Source organism: Malaclemys terrapin, chromosome 18 (assembly GCF_027887155.1).
Source record: "Malaclemys terrapin pileata isolate rMalTer1 chromosome 18, rMalTer1.hap1, whole genome shotgun sequence".
NCBI classification, from domain to species: domain Eukaryota; kingdom Metazoa; phylum Chordata; order Testudines; family Emydidae; genus Malaclemys; species Malaclemys terrapin.
This window is the reverse complement of record NC_071522.1, coordinates 21,590,553-21,608,551: the sequence shown is the minus strand read 5'-3', so window position 1 is coordinate 21,608,551 and position 17,999 is coordinate 21,590,553. Positions and strand designations below refer to the sequence as shown.

Sequence of the window (17,999 nt, the reverse complement as noted above, 5' to 3'; positions counted from 1 at the left end):
GGATTTCGTTGCTGTGGTTGTCGGCTCATACTAATTTCCCTCGCCCTGTTGGAATTTCAGTGGGATTGTTCTGCCCAATATCTCCTGTGGGCTTGGACCTAGGACAGTAGTAAGGAAACCCTACTGCCTGTTAAGGAGATTGATGGATGAGATGAGGATGATATGACAGGAAGTCCCACCCACCTGTCACAGGAAGTCCCACCCTCCTCAATGCCACTGGAAGTCCTGCCTTAACTGAAAATGACGCTATCACAGAAAATGATGTTATGCACTATTCTTTGTCTCCCAACCCCCAACACAGCTACAGACCTTACTGCGACTTTAATAAGTAGACGTTCAACAGCTCTCGCTGAAAAATGTAGAACAGGCAGCTTAGTTCTGTCGAATCATTTCACAGAACGAAGAAAACATCAAACGATTTCATGGGGCAGAGCTTTGGAGCGATTTAGATTTAGGGCACTGCTCTGTATGGCACCCTCTTTGTGTGGATATGACAGGTGCTCATACACACACGCACACACTCAACCACACCGTCACACCCTTAATAATAGAAAGGCCAGACATCTCCCAGTTAATAGGCGAGACTTCCTTCGCCAGAGGGAATCACTCTCAGGGCCCTGGAATGTCAGTCTCTCGTAGACGGCGTGTTGGTCTGAAAGGCGAAGGATTTCTGCCTGTACTTTTATGTTTTTGGCGATGATTTGAGCTTACCCCACCTTAAGGTGCCTCCTCTGGGCCAATGGGAAGGGGCGGCACGTCCGGGTCTTTAGTGGCAATTTGGCGGCGGGTCCCTCAGTCCCTCTTGGAGCGAAGGACATGCTGCCGAATTACCGCCGAGGAATGAAGTGGCGCGGTTGAGCTGCCGCCGAAGTGCCGCCGATCGTGGGTTTTTTTTCCTTCACCACTTGGGGCGGCAAAAAAGCCTGAGCCAGCCCTGGCTTGGGATACAGCCAACACGGCCCCATCCTGTTGAAGGGAGGCAGACTTTGGGCTAATGTCAGTTTTGAAGAGTCCTGCTTAACCCTGAAGTGTTCTTAAAATAGTCATTGTTGCAAACCACATGCAGGGTGGCTATGTGAACGTCAAAGCTATCGAAAAGAAAGGCGAGGCCAGTTCTGAGAACGTTTCCACAGCCTGGCCTGAGGGTTAAGCAGCCGTGCGCTAACATCTGGCCTCCTCAAAAGGAAAAGGGGCCTGCGGACCATGAACATCACTCGTGGTAGACATTTTAAAACTCGCCTTCATGCATTCATAGATTCATAGATTCTAGGACTGGAAGAGACCTCAAGAGGTCATCGAGTCCAGTCCCCTGCCCGCATGGCAGGACCAAATACTGTCTAGACCATCCCTGATAGACATTTATCTAACCTACTCTTAAATATCTCCAGAGATGGAGATTCCACAACCATTCTTAATAATAAAGGTGGGCAGGTGACAGCAGATGGAGGCTCAAAAGGCTTTGCTTTGCAAACAAGCGAAGTGGAGAAGTCAGTGGCTGTTACAGGCTAGCTGGGTAAAAGATTACACAACTTGTTTCCTCAAGTTGTTTCTCTCTTAACAGAAAATTGACTTTAACGGTTGTCAAAATAAATTCCATCTGCAATAGAATTAATTGAAGTCTTTAGCAGGTCTGCAGTCTCAGATACATTGTCTTTCTCACCTAGTCCCTCACCCCAACCTTTGGAGTGAGGTGTTCCTTCAGAATACTTTAGTCCAAAGGGGGTAAATTACATCAAATACACTTTTCCCAAAGTAGCCATCATTTCCTGTATTGCTAACAGAAAGGAAAACAAGGTGACATTCAGTATTACAATATCCTTCAGGTTATCACATAATTAGTCTCTTATTCTTTAATTAATAATTAACTTCATGTTTAATTTCATTTTCCTTAGTAAGACGAACATAAACAAAGATTAACAAATCCTAAATGTTAGTTTGATCTCAATCCCCATTGCCACCAGGTGAACCCTGTGTAAAATTGTGGCCTACACCAAACCAGGGGAGTTCTGTGAGTTCGTTTTCCAGGGGTCTTCTGCCGTAAGTGTTGGTGGAAGGGGTCTCCCACCATATGGGAAGGTTTGTGTCATGAGAAAAACACCTGTTCTCCACTTGCCCAGGAGGCAAAGGAGACGTGGTGCAGATGCACAAGGCGCAAGAGCAAAACGTAGAGATAAGAGCTTGCAATCAGGATTCAACCGGCATGTATCCTGGTTATACACCCCCTCTCTTTGCATGGAGGTTGAGGCAGCTCTCTGAGTCTACTCCCTGTTCAGTGAGGGTCTCTAGGTCAGACCCTTAGGGAACCATGTAGGAATAACAGGGAGATGCAGGTTTGTACCTGAGCTGCTGCCTGGCACAGGGGGAGGCCAAAGGGAAAAGGCAGAAATGCCCCAAACATTGTTAGGAAGAACCAAAACCAAACTGCTCGTTCCCTCCGGCAGTTTGTGCATTATGGTGCCATGGAAAGGGAAGGGGTCTGTGATGTCCCCGCCCCCCGCATTATCAGTGTTGTCACAGGGAGGGTAGGCTGAGGCAGTGCCCTGGCATTTGTTCTGCTGTGGTGCCCCCCAGGCTGAGAGCCTCGGACTACTGCATTTAACCCCCTGGCATGCCTTATCCTCTGCCAGGTACCATGGGGAGGGGACAGCAGGTAAATCAGTAAAGGAACCCCTGAGCTCGGACACCAGCCTGACTCACTCTGGCGCCCAGGGGAAGGGAGCTGCCCAGTGCCTGGTGGGAGCAAGATTGGAGTCAGCCCTGTGGTCACTGCCATCCCAGGGCCGGCACCAAAGGGCCACTACTAGGGCTGCAGCCAGTCTGGCCATGGGACCAGGCACTCCAGCCCTGCCTGGGGAAAGCTCCTTCTGATTGGCTGCCTTTGCCACTGCCCTGCCTCCTGGGAAGAGCAGCCAATCAGGGCTGCTGCAGGAAGCAGCCAGCGCTCTGCCCTGCCCCCTTTGCCTCTCAAGAGCCCCCAAGCTCAGAGTGGCCCTGTCCCCTCTTCCCCACACCCCTCCTGTGCACAAGGGTCAGTCCACTCCCTGAGTCCCTCCTCCATTGCATCCCCACAGCATCCCTGGGTCTCCATAGTGACACCAGGGTGTCCGCACTACCCTGGTGTTTCCATAGTGACACCACATTGCCCTGCACCATCCTTGGGTCTCCATAGTGACACCATGGCGAAAAGGCCCATCTTTGTTCAGAAATGGGGCGACATTTCCTACTCACATCAGCGGCAGCACTGGGACATGTTAGAAAACACTGGATTTTATTGGGTCTGCAGAGAGCGGCAGTGGCTTTGGCCAGCTGCCCCATCACATGTTCAGTGGAGGGGCGGGGGAGGGAAGGACACAGAAGGGATGAAGGGAATGGAAGGGGTTTTATCACATAAATTAACAGGACTAGAAAAATAAATTAGCAAAACCATACACTGCTACGTCAGTGCATATAAATAATATGGCGTGTTAAACCAAGATGGTGTCCAGCTGCTTCCATCTCAGACCGACAGGCCAAGTTTCTTTAAGGAATTTTTCTGGTTTTCTTTGTACGTCTTGAACCATTCCTCACTGGGATCGACACAGACTTCCTTCCCCCTCCGCAGCACCACACTGTGAATAGAGAGAGAAAGGGCCATGAGGCAGGTTGCCTTAGGCACACGGACTCTGATCAGGCACGGTGCTGTGGGGCTGCTGCGGTGGGCACTTGCCTCCCCCAGCTTTGACAATGCACCTCAATCCGGACCTGCAACATCTTGTGCTATTGCAATCTGTGCCCCCCTCCCCCCCACACACAGACCGGTCAATACACCATGATCTTGGCCTGCAGCACTCCCAGCTACTCCAGCACAGCTCCCACCAGCTTTGTCAATGCACTGCTGTCCTAGACTGGGGTATCCCCTGCCAGTCCAATTCTGGGCTCCCTCACGACTCAGTGCACTCAAGTCCTAAGATCAGTGCCACTGACCTCTCTGCCAAGATGCCTTGAACCTGATGTGCAGGCGTCCAGAGCTGGGGCAAACACAGAGCTCTTTGAGAGCAGCTCTCACTACAGCATCTGAACTGATTCAGCCAGGCAGAGACATTCGCTGACAGTGACACCTACCCCTCCTCTAACTTTTCAATTAATCTATTGCTCCTTTCCAGTGTCCTTTTCTAGAGGAATCTCATCAGTTCACACTGACTGTGAGACCCCGTGGCTATCTGCTAATGTGCAACAACATTGGCAGTTCACACGCACAGTAAAAATAGCAAGGATAACACATCCCATGGTGCACTTTGCTTCTTTATGGATACATGTGTCATTCGTTTGGATCTCCAATAACTCTCTGGGCAGTAACAGATGATTTACCCCGATGTATTTAGGGCTGGGCTACATAGAACGTTGCAGCAATTGACATGATTTAGGGAAACCAGTGCAAATATCTGTGGATGCGCTCACGAAAGTGTCGTGTGGCAGGTGAATTAGGAACAAGTTTTGATGGAAACTAAAATAAGCAAGGCCACGGGCATCTGTTTAACAAATTGGTTTTTAAATCAGACCTTTAATGAAATGGGTGGAACCTTCCATGTAGACCAGCCTTAGTAATGAAATCCCAGGATAGAAATCACTATTAACCCCTCGCTGCAAAGGGGTCTATTAGCGAGCTCGCTCTGCATGTGAATCATCAGGTGGCGGATTAGCAAACCTGGAATTGAATGTGGCTCTCGGAAAGGACTTTTCTGTGGTGTTTACTGAAACAGACGGAGTTACAGACGCAAGAGAAAAGAAAAGCATCGAGCCCGTGCCTCTGCCACCCTGTGAAACTTACATCACGGCCTGGCGGGAGCATCTATGATCTGTGGGTCTGTCGCTCCGGATCAGTTGCGGGGAGATCGGTTTTCTGACAAAATTGTTTGCATAACAGCATGTGTTGTGTTTCCTATCAACTGGAAAGAAGAAAGGAAGATGTGTGAGTTCTCATACGCTGGATAATAATGAAGAACTGGGGAGACAGGATTAATCATGTGTAATAGTGACTTCAATAGTGCTGGGAAGTGGCCAAACCTCTCTCTGGGGGTCAGGAGGGAATTATTTGATACCCCCACCCCCAGATCGGGTTCATTGCTGTTTTGCACGGGAGGGTTTCTGCCTTTCACTGGCACTGAAATATTGCAATTATAATATTCCCAGCTTTGCCACTGAGTCACTGTCGATCTCATTGTTTAGCTGTTTGCCTCTCTGTGTCTCACTTTCCCCACTGGTAGCATGGGGACAAGGAGGTTCACACCCCTGCCAGGGGGCGGGGGCGGAGGTTTGCAGGGGTTAATTAATTTATGTTGATTGTAGCAACCTGCATGGAAGTTGGAGGGAGGAGCATAGGTTGCAGGAGGCTGCAGGAAGCCAGTCTGCGTGCACATGGCTTGAATGCTCCCTGCGGTTGCAGGATCTCTGTGATAGATTCTCTTAATAGAGAACCAGCTTAGTTTTAGAAACAGAGAGTCCTCTCATGTTACCCAACATGCGGGACATGAAACATCAGCACAGCCTTTCAGGCCCTCAGATGAAGGACTCTGCAGCCCATTGTGGTTCCAGCCTTGTGCTTAGAACGGGTCAGGAAATGATCTATTTTTTCTAGGGTGACCAGGTGCCCGGTTTTTGACAGGAACACCCGGTTGAAAAGAGATCCTGGCAGCTCCGGTCAGCACTGCTGACTGGGCCATTGACTGTCTGGTTGGCGGCGCTGCACAGTGGGGCTGGCACGCTCCCGGCTAGCCTCCGCGCCACGCAGCTCCCGGAATCAGTGACATGTCCCCTCTCCGACTCCTACATGTAGGGGCAGCCAGGGAGCTCCACACGTTGTCCCGCCTCAAACGCTGCCCCTGCAGCTCCCATTGGCTGGGAACCGTGGCCAATGGGAGCTGCGGAGGTGGTGCCTGTGAACGGGGCAGCGCGCAGAGCCACGGAGGGGGGACATGCTGTTGCTTCCATGAGCTGCTTGAGGTGATTGCCACCTGGAGCCTGCACCCCTGACCCCCTCCCCTGCATCCTCACCCCTCACCCTGATCCCCCTTCTGCCTCCAAACCCCATGATCCCAGCCCAGAGCACCCTCCTGCACCTCAAACCCCTCATCTCCAGCCTCACCTCAGAGCCCACCCCCTTAGCCAGAGCCCTCAAGCCCCCCTGCACCCCTACCCCCAGCCCAGTGAAAGTGAGTGAGGGTGGGGGAGAGCGAGCAATGGAGGGAGGGGGGAAGGAGCAAGCGGTGGGTGGGGCCTTGAAGAAGGGGTGGGGCATGGGTGGGGCCTCGGGAAGGGGTGTGGCATGGGGTGGGTCAGGGGTGTTCGGTTTTGTGCTATTAGAAAGTTGGCAACCCTAATTCTTTTCCCAGGGAAAAAAATTCAGCAAAAACAACCCCCAAAATTGTTTTTGTTTAAAAAAAAAAAACCAAGACGTTGGGATCTTCTCTGAAAAATCCCAAAATGAAAATGTTCCCTTTTCTGTTTTTTTTTTTTTATGAAAACCTGAAAAATATTGATGAGAACAGAATTTGTTCTGTGAAAAATTCCATTGTGAGGAAACCCATTTGCCAGCCAGTGGTTTTGATGGGCAATTCTCTGCCAGCTCCACGCATGGAAAGCATCTTCCGAAAGTAGATTCTGCTACCAGCCCCAGGGCTAAGCACCACACCGCAGGTAGCCCAAAGCCCAAATCTCCTGTCCATAGTACTATTATTATGAGTACTGCAGTTGTAGATAGGCCAGGGGCATAACCGGAAGGAACTAATGTAACGATTTGGTGCTGCATTCACCAGCTTAAACAGGATTTAGCCATCTACAAAATCTACAACTTGCAGAGCAAACTCCAAACCATCCACTGAGATGTTATTTCCCCCTGACCAGCCTGATGTGAAAGCTGAAAATCCATCAAAAGGTGCAGACAGGCATCTAAATGCCTTCGAAAGCAAATGCCTCAAGAAAACGCTATGTATTAAATGGCATGAATGTACCCCAAAGTTAAAAGTGTGCTGAGTTTCCTCAGAGAATTTGACACCCCTTTAAGCTCCAAACGTATCCAGAAAAGAAGATGGCAATATCTGGGATGTGGGCAGGGGCGGCTCTATGGATTTTGCTGCCCCAAGCACGGCAGTGAGGCAGCCTTTGGCGTCGTGCCTGCGGGAGGTCCGCCAGTCCTGCGCCTTCGGCGTACCCGCCACCGAATTGTTGCCGAAGCCGCGGGACCGGTGGACCTCCCGCAGGCATGCCGCCGAAGGCAGCCTGACTGCTGCCCTCATGGCGTCCAACAGGCTGCCCCCCGTGGCTTGCCGCCCCAGGTACGCGCTTGGTGCGCTGGTGCCTGGAGCCGCCCCTGGATGTGGGTGACGAATGAACCAGAGGAATCCACAAAGGGCCTGACTGAAAGAATCCATCCATCAGACACAGCTCAGTGAGGGAAAACGTATGAGCCTTGACAACATAGAGGATATGCACAGAGCAGGCCGGGATAGGCAGGGATCCTGGAGCCCTAAGCTATGTCTGATGAGACAGGAAGGATTCAGATTCAGAAAGAGATGGGGGCCCCATTGTGCTGGGTGCTGCATGGAGCCATGATCTAAACAGACAAGACAAAAGGAGGCTCGCGAGCTCCATTTCCCAGACGGGGAACGGAGCCACGGCGAGACGAAGGCTGAGACTTTCAAAACTGCCCTGGGGATGTCAGTGCCTATTTTCCATCCTTTTCATGGGAACGCCTAAGATATCCCAGCCTCAGTGACTCAGCTAGGTCACACAGAGTCCGTGGCAGAGGTGGGACCGGACCCAGATCTCCCAGTGCCCAGCCCAGTCCCTTCCTCTGCACTATGGGTAGCTTTCCTTCCAGATCGCCTTGTCTAAGCTGGGATCTCCCAGAGAAAGAAAGGGGCTGATCCTCTACTTACAGCTGAATGAGTGGGCTTCCATCCAGAGAGCCAACAGGAGCAGTGTTACGAGGGCTAAGGAGGCGACCTTCATTTCCAGGCGGGGTGTCTCGGCTCCGGCTCCAGCAGCAGGCAGATTCGGGCAGGTTGGGGTGGCCGAGAATGGTCTGGCTTCCCCCTCGCCGGCCACTGTATTTTATAGCCCTCAGAAGGGACTCCCATGATGGTGCTGGAATGTCCACGGAGGATGAATACTTATTCCATTCGTTCATTATCATCTATTAATACCTGTCTCCCCCACTCCGCCCCACGCTCCTGTGACCAGGGGAGACAGCAGAGCAGTGTCACTGGAAAGTCTCTTGCTGATTTACAGATAAGGAGCCAGCCCTGCACATGCTCACGGGGGAAGACAGAGAGGGGCAGGCAGAGGGTTTTAGGTTTAAATTTAGTCATTTGCAAACCACACAGGATGAGGCTCGACTCCCTGCCCGTGTGTTTGCTGCAGGCCTGTTTCAAACACAGCCAGTGACACCGGCCAGCGTGCCTTCGAAATGATGCATAATCCGGCCCATTTTGTGCAGATGGCAGGGGCGCAAAGGTATATTGCAGAGGAGTTGTCTACGGACGCACTCCCAGGGCCATAGAACCTGAGTGCCTCACGGTCACGAACCCATTTCATCCTCAGCCCCCTGGGAGGCGGGGAAGTCTCAGCCCTATGGTACACCTGGGGCCAGAAGTAGATTAAGTGACTTGCCAAAAATTACATAGGGACACTGTGGCAGAGCCTGAGACTGTGCCCAGCACAGTCCCGGGCCAGCACACCCTGTTATAGCCCACCGAGATAGGGGATTGAACCGGGGACCTCTTCCACTACACTCATAGGTCTCTATAACTCGCTCTCTGGACCTGAAACCCTGCAGTGGCAGAAGCAGCGGCTTCATTTCCCTGTTATGCCTCCAGGCTGCGGGAGGAGGAGAAAGCCCCACCCCCTTGGGAGGGTGATACCCTCACAATATTTTTGGGGTGCAGGTTAAGCTGTTTAGATGTCCAGGAGCAAAATCCTGCTGTCATTTCATGGTGTAAATGCAGTGAAGTGCCATGGACTCCAATGGAGAGACTCCAGATTTACACCCCTGTGTCAGCAAGCAGAATCCGGCCACTAAATACCTAGCTGCACACACAGATCCGGTAGGTAGGCATCAAAATGGCCTCCAATGAATGAGACTCTTGTGTACACCAGACAGACGCGTGTGGCACGTGTATCGTGAGGCAGTGGGCACCGCTTTAAAACATTTGGAAATCAGACAGGCCGTTAACCATTTGGGCTGAATTTTCCCATGCCGGTTGTCTGCCCCAGGCTGAATTTGATTGGCAAGTCCCCGCAAAAACGGTTCTGTCATTTCCAATAACAAGGTTGGAGCAAATGAGAGTGTTTTGCCCAGCTGAAAAAATTCTAACAACTGCCCGTGATTTCTCATAGGATTGTAACTGAGCTACCCGAGGGCAGATTGGCACAAAAGGCGCCTCTCTCTGTCCCCAGGGCACCCCCGCAGCTGAACGCCACGCCCCTGCTCCGAGCCCCATCGCTTCACCATGGAACAGTGACTGACAGACGGTTGCATTTTCCCAACCTCGTTGTCAGAACTGGCTGAAATTGTTTTAAATGAAACTCTCCAGAAAAATTCAGCCTGAGGCAGCCACCTGGCCTGGGAAATTTATACCCAAATGGGTAAAGTTTGGGGAAATGATAAGCAAATGAAAACAGGGTCTTTGAATGAAAAGTGTTGGGCAACCTTAACGCTAGGCGGCGTTTCCAGCTCTGCCTAGATCAGTCCGATCCATGGTTCTGGCCCCGCCTGTTCTAGGGGCCACATTCCCCCAGCTCAGGGCTGTTTGGGGTGGGTCCATCCCTAGCTGCAGGGACACCACATGTGTTTGCCTTTCCTGTCGGGAAATCTGGCTCCCAGGGAAACGCCGTGGCAGGGCGATATTGGCTGGTGGAGACGCCAGAGGAACCGAGCGCTGTCCCAGGATAACAGGGAAAAGCTCAGAGAGAAAAGCTGGGCCCCTGCCTCACCCCTCCCTAGCCCTGTGCCCGGTGTGGCTGTCTCCCTGCTAGGCCCCGCTGCTTTCCAGCACCACAGCAGCCCTCTGCTCACATCTCCTGGCACCATGGACAGGGGTTCTCAGTGCAGGGAGGCTGGGCTGGGAACTAGAAGGGGACGGGCTGCAGCCTCCTCCTCAGACACCATCCGCCGGCACCCAGAGCAGGGAACCCCTCTAGCATCTGCCAGCAAGGATTGCCCCCGCCCAGCGCGCTGGCAGCCACAGGGCACCTCCGCCAAGCGGCAAGACCCACTGCAGCGAGGCTCAGAGTCGGTGTGAACACAGCGGTGTAGGCAGTGGGTGCAGGCTGGAGCCCGGGCTGAGACCTGGCAAGGGGGGAGCAGGGTGAGTGTGTTTGTAGGGGAGTGTAGAGAGAGTCCAGAGTGTGTGTGTACAGCACAGTGTGTGTGTGTGTGTCTGTGTGTGTACAGCACAACATGTGTAGGGGTGTGTGTGTGTACAGCACAGTGTGTGTGTTGAGGGGTGGGTGGGGGTGTGTACAGCACAGTGTGTGTGTTTGGGGGTGGGTGGGGGTGTGTATAGCACAGTGTGTGTGTTTGGGGGTGTGTGTACTGCACAATGTGTGTGTTTGTGGCTGTGTGTGTGTACAGCACCGTGTGTGTGTTTGGAGGTGGTTGTGTGTGTGTACTGCACAATGTGTGTGTTTGGAGGTGGCTGTGTGTGTGTACAGCACAGTGTGTGTGTTTGGGGGTGTGTGTACTGCACAATGTGTGTGTTTGGAGGTGGCTGTGTGTGTGTACAGCACCGTGTGTGTGTTTGGAGGTGGTTGTGTGTGTGTACTGCACAATGTGTGTGTTTGGAGGTGGCTGTGTGTGTGTACAGCACAGTGTGTGTGTTTGGGGGTGTGTGTGTACAGCACAGTGTGTGTGTTTGGGGGTGTGTGTACTGCACAATGTGTGTGTTTGGGGGTGTGTGTGTACAGCACAGTGTGTGTGTTTGGGGGTGTGTGTACTGCACAATGTGTGTGTTTGTGGCTGTGTGTGTGTACAGCACCGTGTGTGTGTTTGGAGGTGGCTGTGTGTGTGTACAGCACAGTGTGTGTGTTTGGGGGTGTGTGTGTGTGTACTGCACAATGTGTGTGTTTGTGGCTGTGTGTGTGTACAGCACCGTGTGTGTGTTTGGAGGTGGCTGTGTGTGTGTACAGCACAGTGTGTGTGTTTGGAGGTGGCTGTGTGTGTGTACAGCACAGTGTGTGTGTTTGGGGGTGTGTGTGTACAGCACAGTGTGTGTGTTTGGAGGTGGCTGTGTGTGTGTACAGCACAGTGTGTGTGTTTGGAGGTGGCTGTGTGTGTGTACAGCACAGTGTGTGTGTTTGGGGGTGTGTGTGTACAGCACAGTGTGTGTGTTTGTGGCTGTGTGTGTGTACAGCACCGTGTGTGTGTTTGGAGGTGGCTGTGTGTGTGTACAGCACAGTGTGTGTGTTTGGGGGTGTGTGTGTACAGCACAGTGTGTGTGTTTGTGGCTGTGTGTGTGTACAGCACCGTGTGTGTGTTTGGAGGTGGCTGTGTGTGTGTACAGCACAGTGTGTGTGTTTGGGGGTGGGTGGGGGTGCGTACAGCACAGTGTGTGTGTTTGGGGGTGTGTGTACTGCACAATGTGTGTGTTTGGGGGGGGGTGTGTACAGCACAGTGTGTGTGTTTGTGGCTGTGTGTGTGTACAGCACAGTGTGTGTGTTTGGGGGTGGGTGGGGGTGCGTACAGCACAGTGTGTGTGTTTGGGGGTGTGTGTGTACAGCACAGTGTGTGTGTTTGGGGGTGGGTGGGGGTGCGTACAGCACAGTGTGTGTGTTTGGGTGTGTGTGTACAGCACAGTGTGTGTGTTTGGGGGTGGGTGGGGGTGCGTACAGCACAGTGTGTGTGTTTGGGGGTGGGTGGGGGTGCGTACAGCACAGTGTGTGTGTTTGGGTGTGTGTGTGTACAGCACAGTGTGTGTGTTTGGGGGTGTGTGTACTGCACAATGTGTGTGTTTGGGGGTGTGTGTGTACAGCACAGTGTGTGTGTTTGTGGCTGTGTGTGTGTACAGCACAGTGTGTGTGTTTGGGGGTGGGTGGGGGTGCGTACAGCACAGTGTGTGTGTTTGTGGCCGTGTGTGTGTACAGCACAGTGTGTGTGTTTGGGGGGGTGCGTACAGCACAGTGTGTGTGTTTGGGGGTGTGTGTGTACAGCACAGTGTGTGTGTTTGGGGGTGGGTGGGGGTGCGTACAGCACCGTGTGTGTGTTTGGGGGTGTGTGTGTACAGCACAGTGTGTGTGTTTGGGGGTGGGTGGGGGTGCGTACAGCACAGTGTGTGTGTTTGTGGCCGTGTGTGTGTACAGCACAGTGTGTGTGTTTGGGGGGGTGCGTACAGCACAGTGTGTGTGTTTGGGTGTGTGTGTACAGCACAGTGTGTGTGTTTGTGGCCGTGTGTGTGTACTGCACAATGTGTGTGTTTGGGGGGGTGCGTACAGCACAGTGTGTGTGTTTGGGTGTGTGTGTACTGCACAATGTGTGTGTTTGGGGGGGTGTGTACAGCACAGTGTGTGTGTTTGGGTGTGTGTGTGTACTGCACAATGTGTGTGTTTGTGGCCGTGTATACCGCACCCACACACAGGGCAGTACCTTTCATACTGAGCAGGCCCCTGGTTTCCATGGCTACGCCTGGCGGAAGGGACGGCTCCGTGAGGGTGGAAGATCCTGGGCCCTCAGAGCGAGACAAAGCCTGGGGTGAAGAGGCCAGTGGAGGGGAACATTGGCTGTTAGGATAATTTGTACCCCGGAGACCCCCCCGGAGCAGAACCCCATTGCGCCGAGTGCCTGGCTAGGTGTTCAGCGCCCGATTGTAGGGGATCACTGTCCCAGCCCTGGTCCAGCGCCCCCTTCTGGACACTCACCAGGCTGCTGTGTTTGCATCCCAATGCTGGACCCGGGTGCTTTGGGCATGTTGAGTCTGAGCACAGGCCAGACCCTGCCTCTGGCTTTGGGTCTCGAGACACGTCCCCAGGGTGCCGATCCTCCATCTAGCACCCTCTGCTGAGTGTTGGGACTTTGCAACCCAGCTGCCTAGCCCCTGAGACCCGTGCCAGCTCCCGCAGCAGCCTCGGCACACCCCGCCCAGAGCTCCATCCTGCAGGCACTCCGGTGAACAGTTAACCCCTGGAGGGACACACCACAGTTGAAGCAGGCAGAGACCTTGCGTGGAGTTTCTAACACAATCACACTTCACTTTAGACAGCATAAGAAATGTACAGACACAGGCAGAATACGAAACACCAGCGTGTGGATCCCCGCCTCCCATTCCTCATCACTCAGAGCATTCTTCGGGATTTGAATCCGTGTCCTTTTGGGGTTCCTGGTCCATCCTGGGACTCCACGTCTCCAGGTCAGGCTTCTCTCCCGAACCTCACTAACCTCTCCAGTCAGCTTCCTCTCGCCTCCTCTCAAAGTCAAACAGTTCCCTCTCCCTCCAAAAGCCTGTCGCTTTGTTCCTCTCCCGGTCCCATCGTGGGCCCCTCGGCGATTTTACATGCTAGTTCCCCTTCTGGGGACCTTTCACCAACCCCCATCCCTGCAGACAAACCTGGGCCAACTGGTTCCCCAGCCATGCTACCGTTTAAACGGGAGCTATTGGTGCTAATGACTCTAATGAATGTCCCTGGTCTGGGAGGGAAGTGACAGATGGCTGGCTCCGGAGCCACTGGTGTATTCAATGACACAGCGATTTTACAAACCCACCGAATTCATCAGATCCCCAAACTGGCACAAACACTTCGCTGATTTCATGGTTGATATATTTGTATATTTCGATACATAGACGAGGAAGCCAACAACAATATTGCCAGGCCTTTCCGGAATCAAATGCCCACATACGCACCCATATGCTTACACGCAGGTACGTATTAAGCTCGAAGCATTGTGTTTGACATTTCTTACCCCAGAACGATCATAAAAAGTCGGGGGGACGTGGGATCTGCGCAGGAAGCGTTGTTTAGCTAACGGCGTCTGGCTGGGTGTCTCCCTCACTGCCTTGGTGGGGACGTGTTTCACTGAGTCTGCATAGCATGAGGCAACGCAACTGCTCCCTATTCCTTCTGCTCGGCTGGATGCCGTCACCTGCCGTCTGCGTCACTGCTCAGGGGTTTGTACTGGGCTGGGGCAGGGTCGCCTACGGGGCTTTGCAGACTAGGTGGGACCCAGCTCTGGAGAAGAGCCTCAAAGGGGGCGGCTCGTCCCCGGGGGGAAGGACAAGCGGGTCAGGACATGGCTCTGGGGGAGTTCAGGGGAGTTTGCCCCTTGTGCCAGCCTTAACAGACATGGGTCTTTGGGCTCCTGAACTCCTGCCTGCATCACTGTCCTGCGGGGATGGACCCTTCCTGTGCTGGTGGCTACTGAGAAGACCGGGAGGTTGTCCCAGCTCTCTGGAAGGAACTCTCCTGCGGGGCCATGGGGAGGAGGACGGCCTGGTCGAACCAGGCTACACAAGGAACAATCTGGGCCTGCAGGGTAGGGCTGGGAGTTTTAAAACTGCTGAGGGATCTGGGCACCCCGTTTTCCATGAGAACAGAACATCTGGTCCCCTAGACTGCTTTGCAAAGCCCCCCCAAGGAGGTGACCCTGCCATGGTACAGGCACCACCCCCCCTGGGGACCTTGTGGGAGGAGGTGCACTCGGGGGGGCTGCTAAACCCAGCTGGAGACGCTGCATCTCAGCAGAGCTGCCAACCACATCAGACGCCACTTTCTGTGTCCACAGCCCTCCCCTGAGATGGGCTGAGTCGAAGAGCCAGGAGCGGCTCCCCTGGCGTTTCAGATCCTGCACCAGGGAAGGACAAATGAAGGAGTAAAAGTCAAGCTAGCAAGAGCCGTTTGCAGCTGTGTGTGGGGGGTTACAGAGCTGGGGGCTGGTCTCCAGGATTCTCCCCTCGCGGCTTGTCTAGGTGGGGACAGACAGGGAATTCGGCCGGAAGAACCCCTGGTATTTCTTCACCCACCGCTTGTCAGGGTTGGCACAGATCTCTTTGCCCATTCGAGTCTTGAATCTGCAGGAGGAGGAGGAGCTGGGTTAGCGAGGGGCTGGGTTGAGACTGATCACTGTTAGAATGACGGCGGCATCAATTTTCAGAAGGGCTCCGCCGGTGAGATTTTCAAAGGTGCCTCGGGGCTAAGTCAATGGGAGTTGGGGCCCTGCTCCATATGACTTTGAAACGCTCACCCAGCCCCCACAGCTGGGGCCAGAGCTCGGCGCGTCGGGCGCACATTACCCGAAAACTCAGCTCCAGCTGTGCGCGCCAAGGCCGAGCCATTGGTGACCTGGCCCCGAGACTGGGTTTTACACCTGAGCCACTTCCCTGACTGCAATGGGGCTGCTCCTGATTTACACCCAGGGGCGTGAGAGCAGGGTCAGGCCCGGTATAGCTGCAGGAATGTCTGGAGAGGGAGTCCATTTCCCCACGGCTGTTTGCAGCCGTCTCTGGGAGCAGAGTGCCTGGTGAAATAGCCTTTAACTGCTCCATGAGCCCCAGCCAGGCTACTCCAGTGTCCCCAGGAGCCGCCTCACAGGAAAGGCAGGACCTGGATTGTAAGCACCCCAAACGTCTCCCTCTGCCCCAGCTGGCACTCCCACGGGGCTGGGCTAAATCCGAGTGCAGGGCAGAGGTGGCCTGGGACGTCCCAGGGAGCAGCAGGAAAGGCCGGGGATGTTTGGCTATAGGGAGACCCAGCATTTGCAAGGAGCCCTCGTCTGTGCAGCTGCATCAGCCGGCTCTGGGGCTAGCTCACAGCATCGACCCCTCCCTTGGTGCGCCCCACATTAATCCCCTCCTCTCTCCCTCCGCCCCTCACTGTCCAGCTGTGTTCCTCCCTCTCTCAGTACCCTCCCCTGCGTCTCTCTCATCCCCAGGGCCCTGTGCGCGGGGATACTCACACCACGGCGGGGTAGGAGCACTCGGGGTTGGTGAAGTACCAGCCCACGATGTTGCCTTTCTTGATCCTGCTTGTCTGGAACGTGAAGCAGCACTTGTCCGGCGCGCCAGGGGCCTCTAATGGGGCAGAAAGCAGCTCAGGTGAGAGTGAAGTTGCCTAGATGGGACCCCATATCCCCTGAACGGGCCCAGAGCATCCACGTGACCTGTTCCTGGCTGCGTGGCTAATTGTGGCCCTAGGTCACTCAGCTCACTCCCAGATAACCCCGCTGGGTTAGCACATTCTCAACCGGCGGAAATCAGAGCCTGCCCTATTGACCCCAGCGGCCAGAAGAAGTTTGCCCTAGTGAACACTGCGGCGCTAATACACCTCTATGGGAGGGCTCGGCTCGGCCTCGGCCACATGTCTGCCAGCTCGGCTGTCCTGGCAGGATCCTCCCTCCTGGGGAAACTGGCAGCTCAGAGCAGCTCCTCCCCATAACCTGAGCCTGTTTGAGCCGGAGTCCCCCAGAGGGACCCGCCACCCCATGGCGCCATTGTCACAGAGTCACTCTGCACGTGCAGAGTGGGACCATCTGGCGAGGGGCAGTCTGGGACCCCTCTGTCCTGCCCCCCATATCCCAGCCATGCCCTGACACCTCTCCCCATCTGCCCCTGCACTGAGATCCCGGGGTGCTCCCTGACCCAGCTCCCGTCTCCCCGTGGAGGCGGCGGCAGGGGGCACCCGTACTCACTCTGAGCCAGGCCCTGGCAGCAGAACGAAGCCAGCAGGAGAAACGCACAGACAAGCCCGGCTGCCTTTGCCATGGTGAGACGGAGGAGGGTCCTGCTGGGGCCGGTGAGCAGGAGTCGGCTGCAACGGAGCCTTCTGGCTGGATCTGCCTCCCCGGGCTGCTTTTATCGGGCTGTCTGCTGTGGGCGGATGGGAAGGGATCCGGCTTCAGCTGCGTGCATGGACGGGTGGGCGGGGGGGGACCAGCCAACATCCATTTCTCAGTCCACAGAGAGATGGGGATTTTCTTTCTTTCCCAAATGATCCCCGTGAAGGAGTGATATGTCCCCTCTGCTTCCAGTGCTGGAGGCCCTCCAAACTGTTCCACAGCCAGGAGCTCGCCTTGTTATTGTCAGCATAAACTGTAACCGCAAACATTATCTTCTGCCTGAGCTTTGCTGTTCCTAGGGTTTCTCCCTGCAGGCCCCCTCTGTCCATGCCCCTAGCCTCATGCGCTTTTGTGCTCTGGAGTTTGAGCTAAGAGGACCCAACTGGTCTGATGGTCGGTGTGAGTCAGGAGAATGGCTCTGCATTTCTATGCAGCGTCCTTGTAGCTTAGGCCCTCTCCAGATCCCCTGGGCGGAAGGGACCTCACAGGATGTTTGCAAAAGGAAGGCACATAGCTTAGGGCAGGTGCCTGTGCTCCAAACTCCTTAACCCTTGAGTCACCTCAGCAAAGCACACCCAGAGGAACACAGGGTTACCAATGATTGTGCCCACTTCTATGACTTCTGACCCCTTGTCACGCCTAGTTGTAAATGTCACAAACCCCCGAGCCAAGGGTGGAGTGTGGAGAACCATGGACCTGTCCATGTACCACGTGGATAGTTGTGACCTCGATCCAGCAGGAGTGTGAGCAAGGGCTAGGCCTGGGTGCAAGGACGGTCAAGCGTGAGGAGAAGCCCCGACCCTGGCAGTAAAGAGTCTCAGGACCCCACACCCTTGTCCACTGATGGAGGGGGAGCTCTGTTGACTTGCACCAGCTGGGTCGGACACTTGCTGTTCACCTGCAGGAACATCTCAGGTGAAGGCAGGTCAGCCTCAAACAGGTCAACTCTGGCCCATCTCATTCGCCTCGAGTGGCACCTGGAGGTTTCCAGCCACCTCTCAGCAGTACTGGGCCGGGCCGCTCACACCCTCTGAGCCTGCCATGCTGCGTCCTGGAGGCTGGTTTGGCCAGGCTTGGGCTAACCAGGGCATGATCAGTGCACTTGCACAGGGCCCTCGTCTCAGGGGGACCCCCAATCACCAGGAAAAAAGACAACTGCGCAGAACTGCACCGCCATTTGCTCCAGTTTGGCCGGCCACCCCTT

The 17,999-nt window shown here is 54.5% G+C and overlaps 2 protein-coding genes across 2 annotated transcripts; both read right to left on the bottom strand.

Moving 5' to 3' along the window:
- Window positions 1-3,496: 3,496 nt before the first annotated feature.
- Window positions 3,497-7,986, bottom strand: LOC128825549 (C-C motif chemokine 3-like). The gene is made up of 3 exons (XM_054008141.1): window positions 7,914-7,986; window positions 4,808-4,925; window positions 3,497-3,608 (listed from the first exon to the last, which is right to left on the bottom strand). The coding sequence occupies exons 1-3, from the start codon at window positions 7,984-7,986 to the stop codon at window positions 3,497-3,499; spliced, it is 303 nt and encodes a 100-aa protein (XP_053864116.1).
- A 5,782-nt stretch (window positions 7,987-13,768) lies between these two features.
- Window positions 13,769-16,800, bottom strand: LOC128825688 (C-C motif chemokine 13-like). The gene is made up of 3 exons (XM_054008409.1): window positions 16,649-16,800; window positions 15,917-16,031; window positions 13,769-15,032 (listed from the first exon to the last, which is right to left on the bottom strand). The coding sequence occupies exons 1-3, from the start codon at window positions 16,719-16,721 to the stop codon at window positions 14,927-14,929; spliced, it is 294 nt and encodes a 97-aa protein (XP_053864384.1). The 5' UTR covers window positions 16,722-16,800; the 3' UTR covers window positions 13,769-14,926.
- Between the last annotated feature and the right edge of the window lie 1,199 nt (window positions 16,801-17,999).

Excerpts from the sequence above, each read along its gene's own strand:
- LOC128825549 (XM_054008141.1), bottom strand. The coding sequence starts at position 7,986 with ATGAAGGTCGCCTCCTTAGCCCTCGTAACACTGCTCCTGTTGGCTCTC. Across the intron at positions 4,926-7,913 it reads GGAAGCCCACTCATTCAGCT|TTGATAGGAAACACAACACA; the intron begins GTAAGTAGAGGA and ends TCTTCTTTCCAG. Across the intron at positions 3,609-4,807 it reads TGCTCCCGCCAGGCCGTGAT|TGTGGTGCTGCGGAGGGGGA; the intron begins GTAAGTTTCACA and ends CTCTATTCACAG.
- LOC128825688 (XM_054008409.1), bottom strand. The coding sequence starts at position 16,721 with ATGGCAAAGGCAGCCGGGCTTGTCTGTGCGTTTCTCCTGCTGGCTTCG. Across the intron at positions 16,032-16,648 it reads CTGCCAGGGCCTGGCTCAGA|AGGCCCCTGGCGCGCCGGAC; the intron begins GTGAGTACGGGT and ends CTGCCCCATTAG. Across the intron at positions 15,033-15,916 it reads TGCTCCTACCCCGCCGTGGT|ATTCAAGACTCGAATGGGCA; the intron begins GTGAGTATCCCC and ends CTCCTCCTGCAG.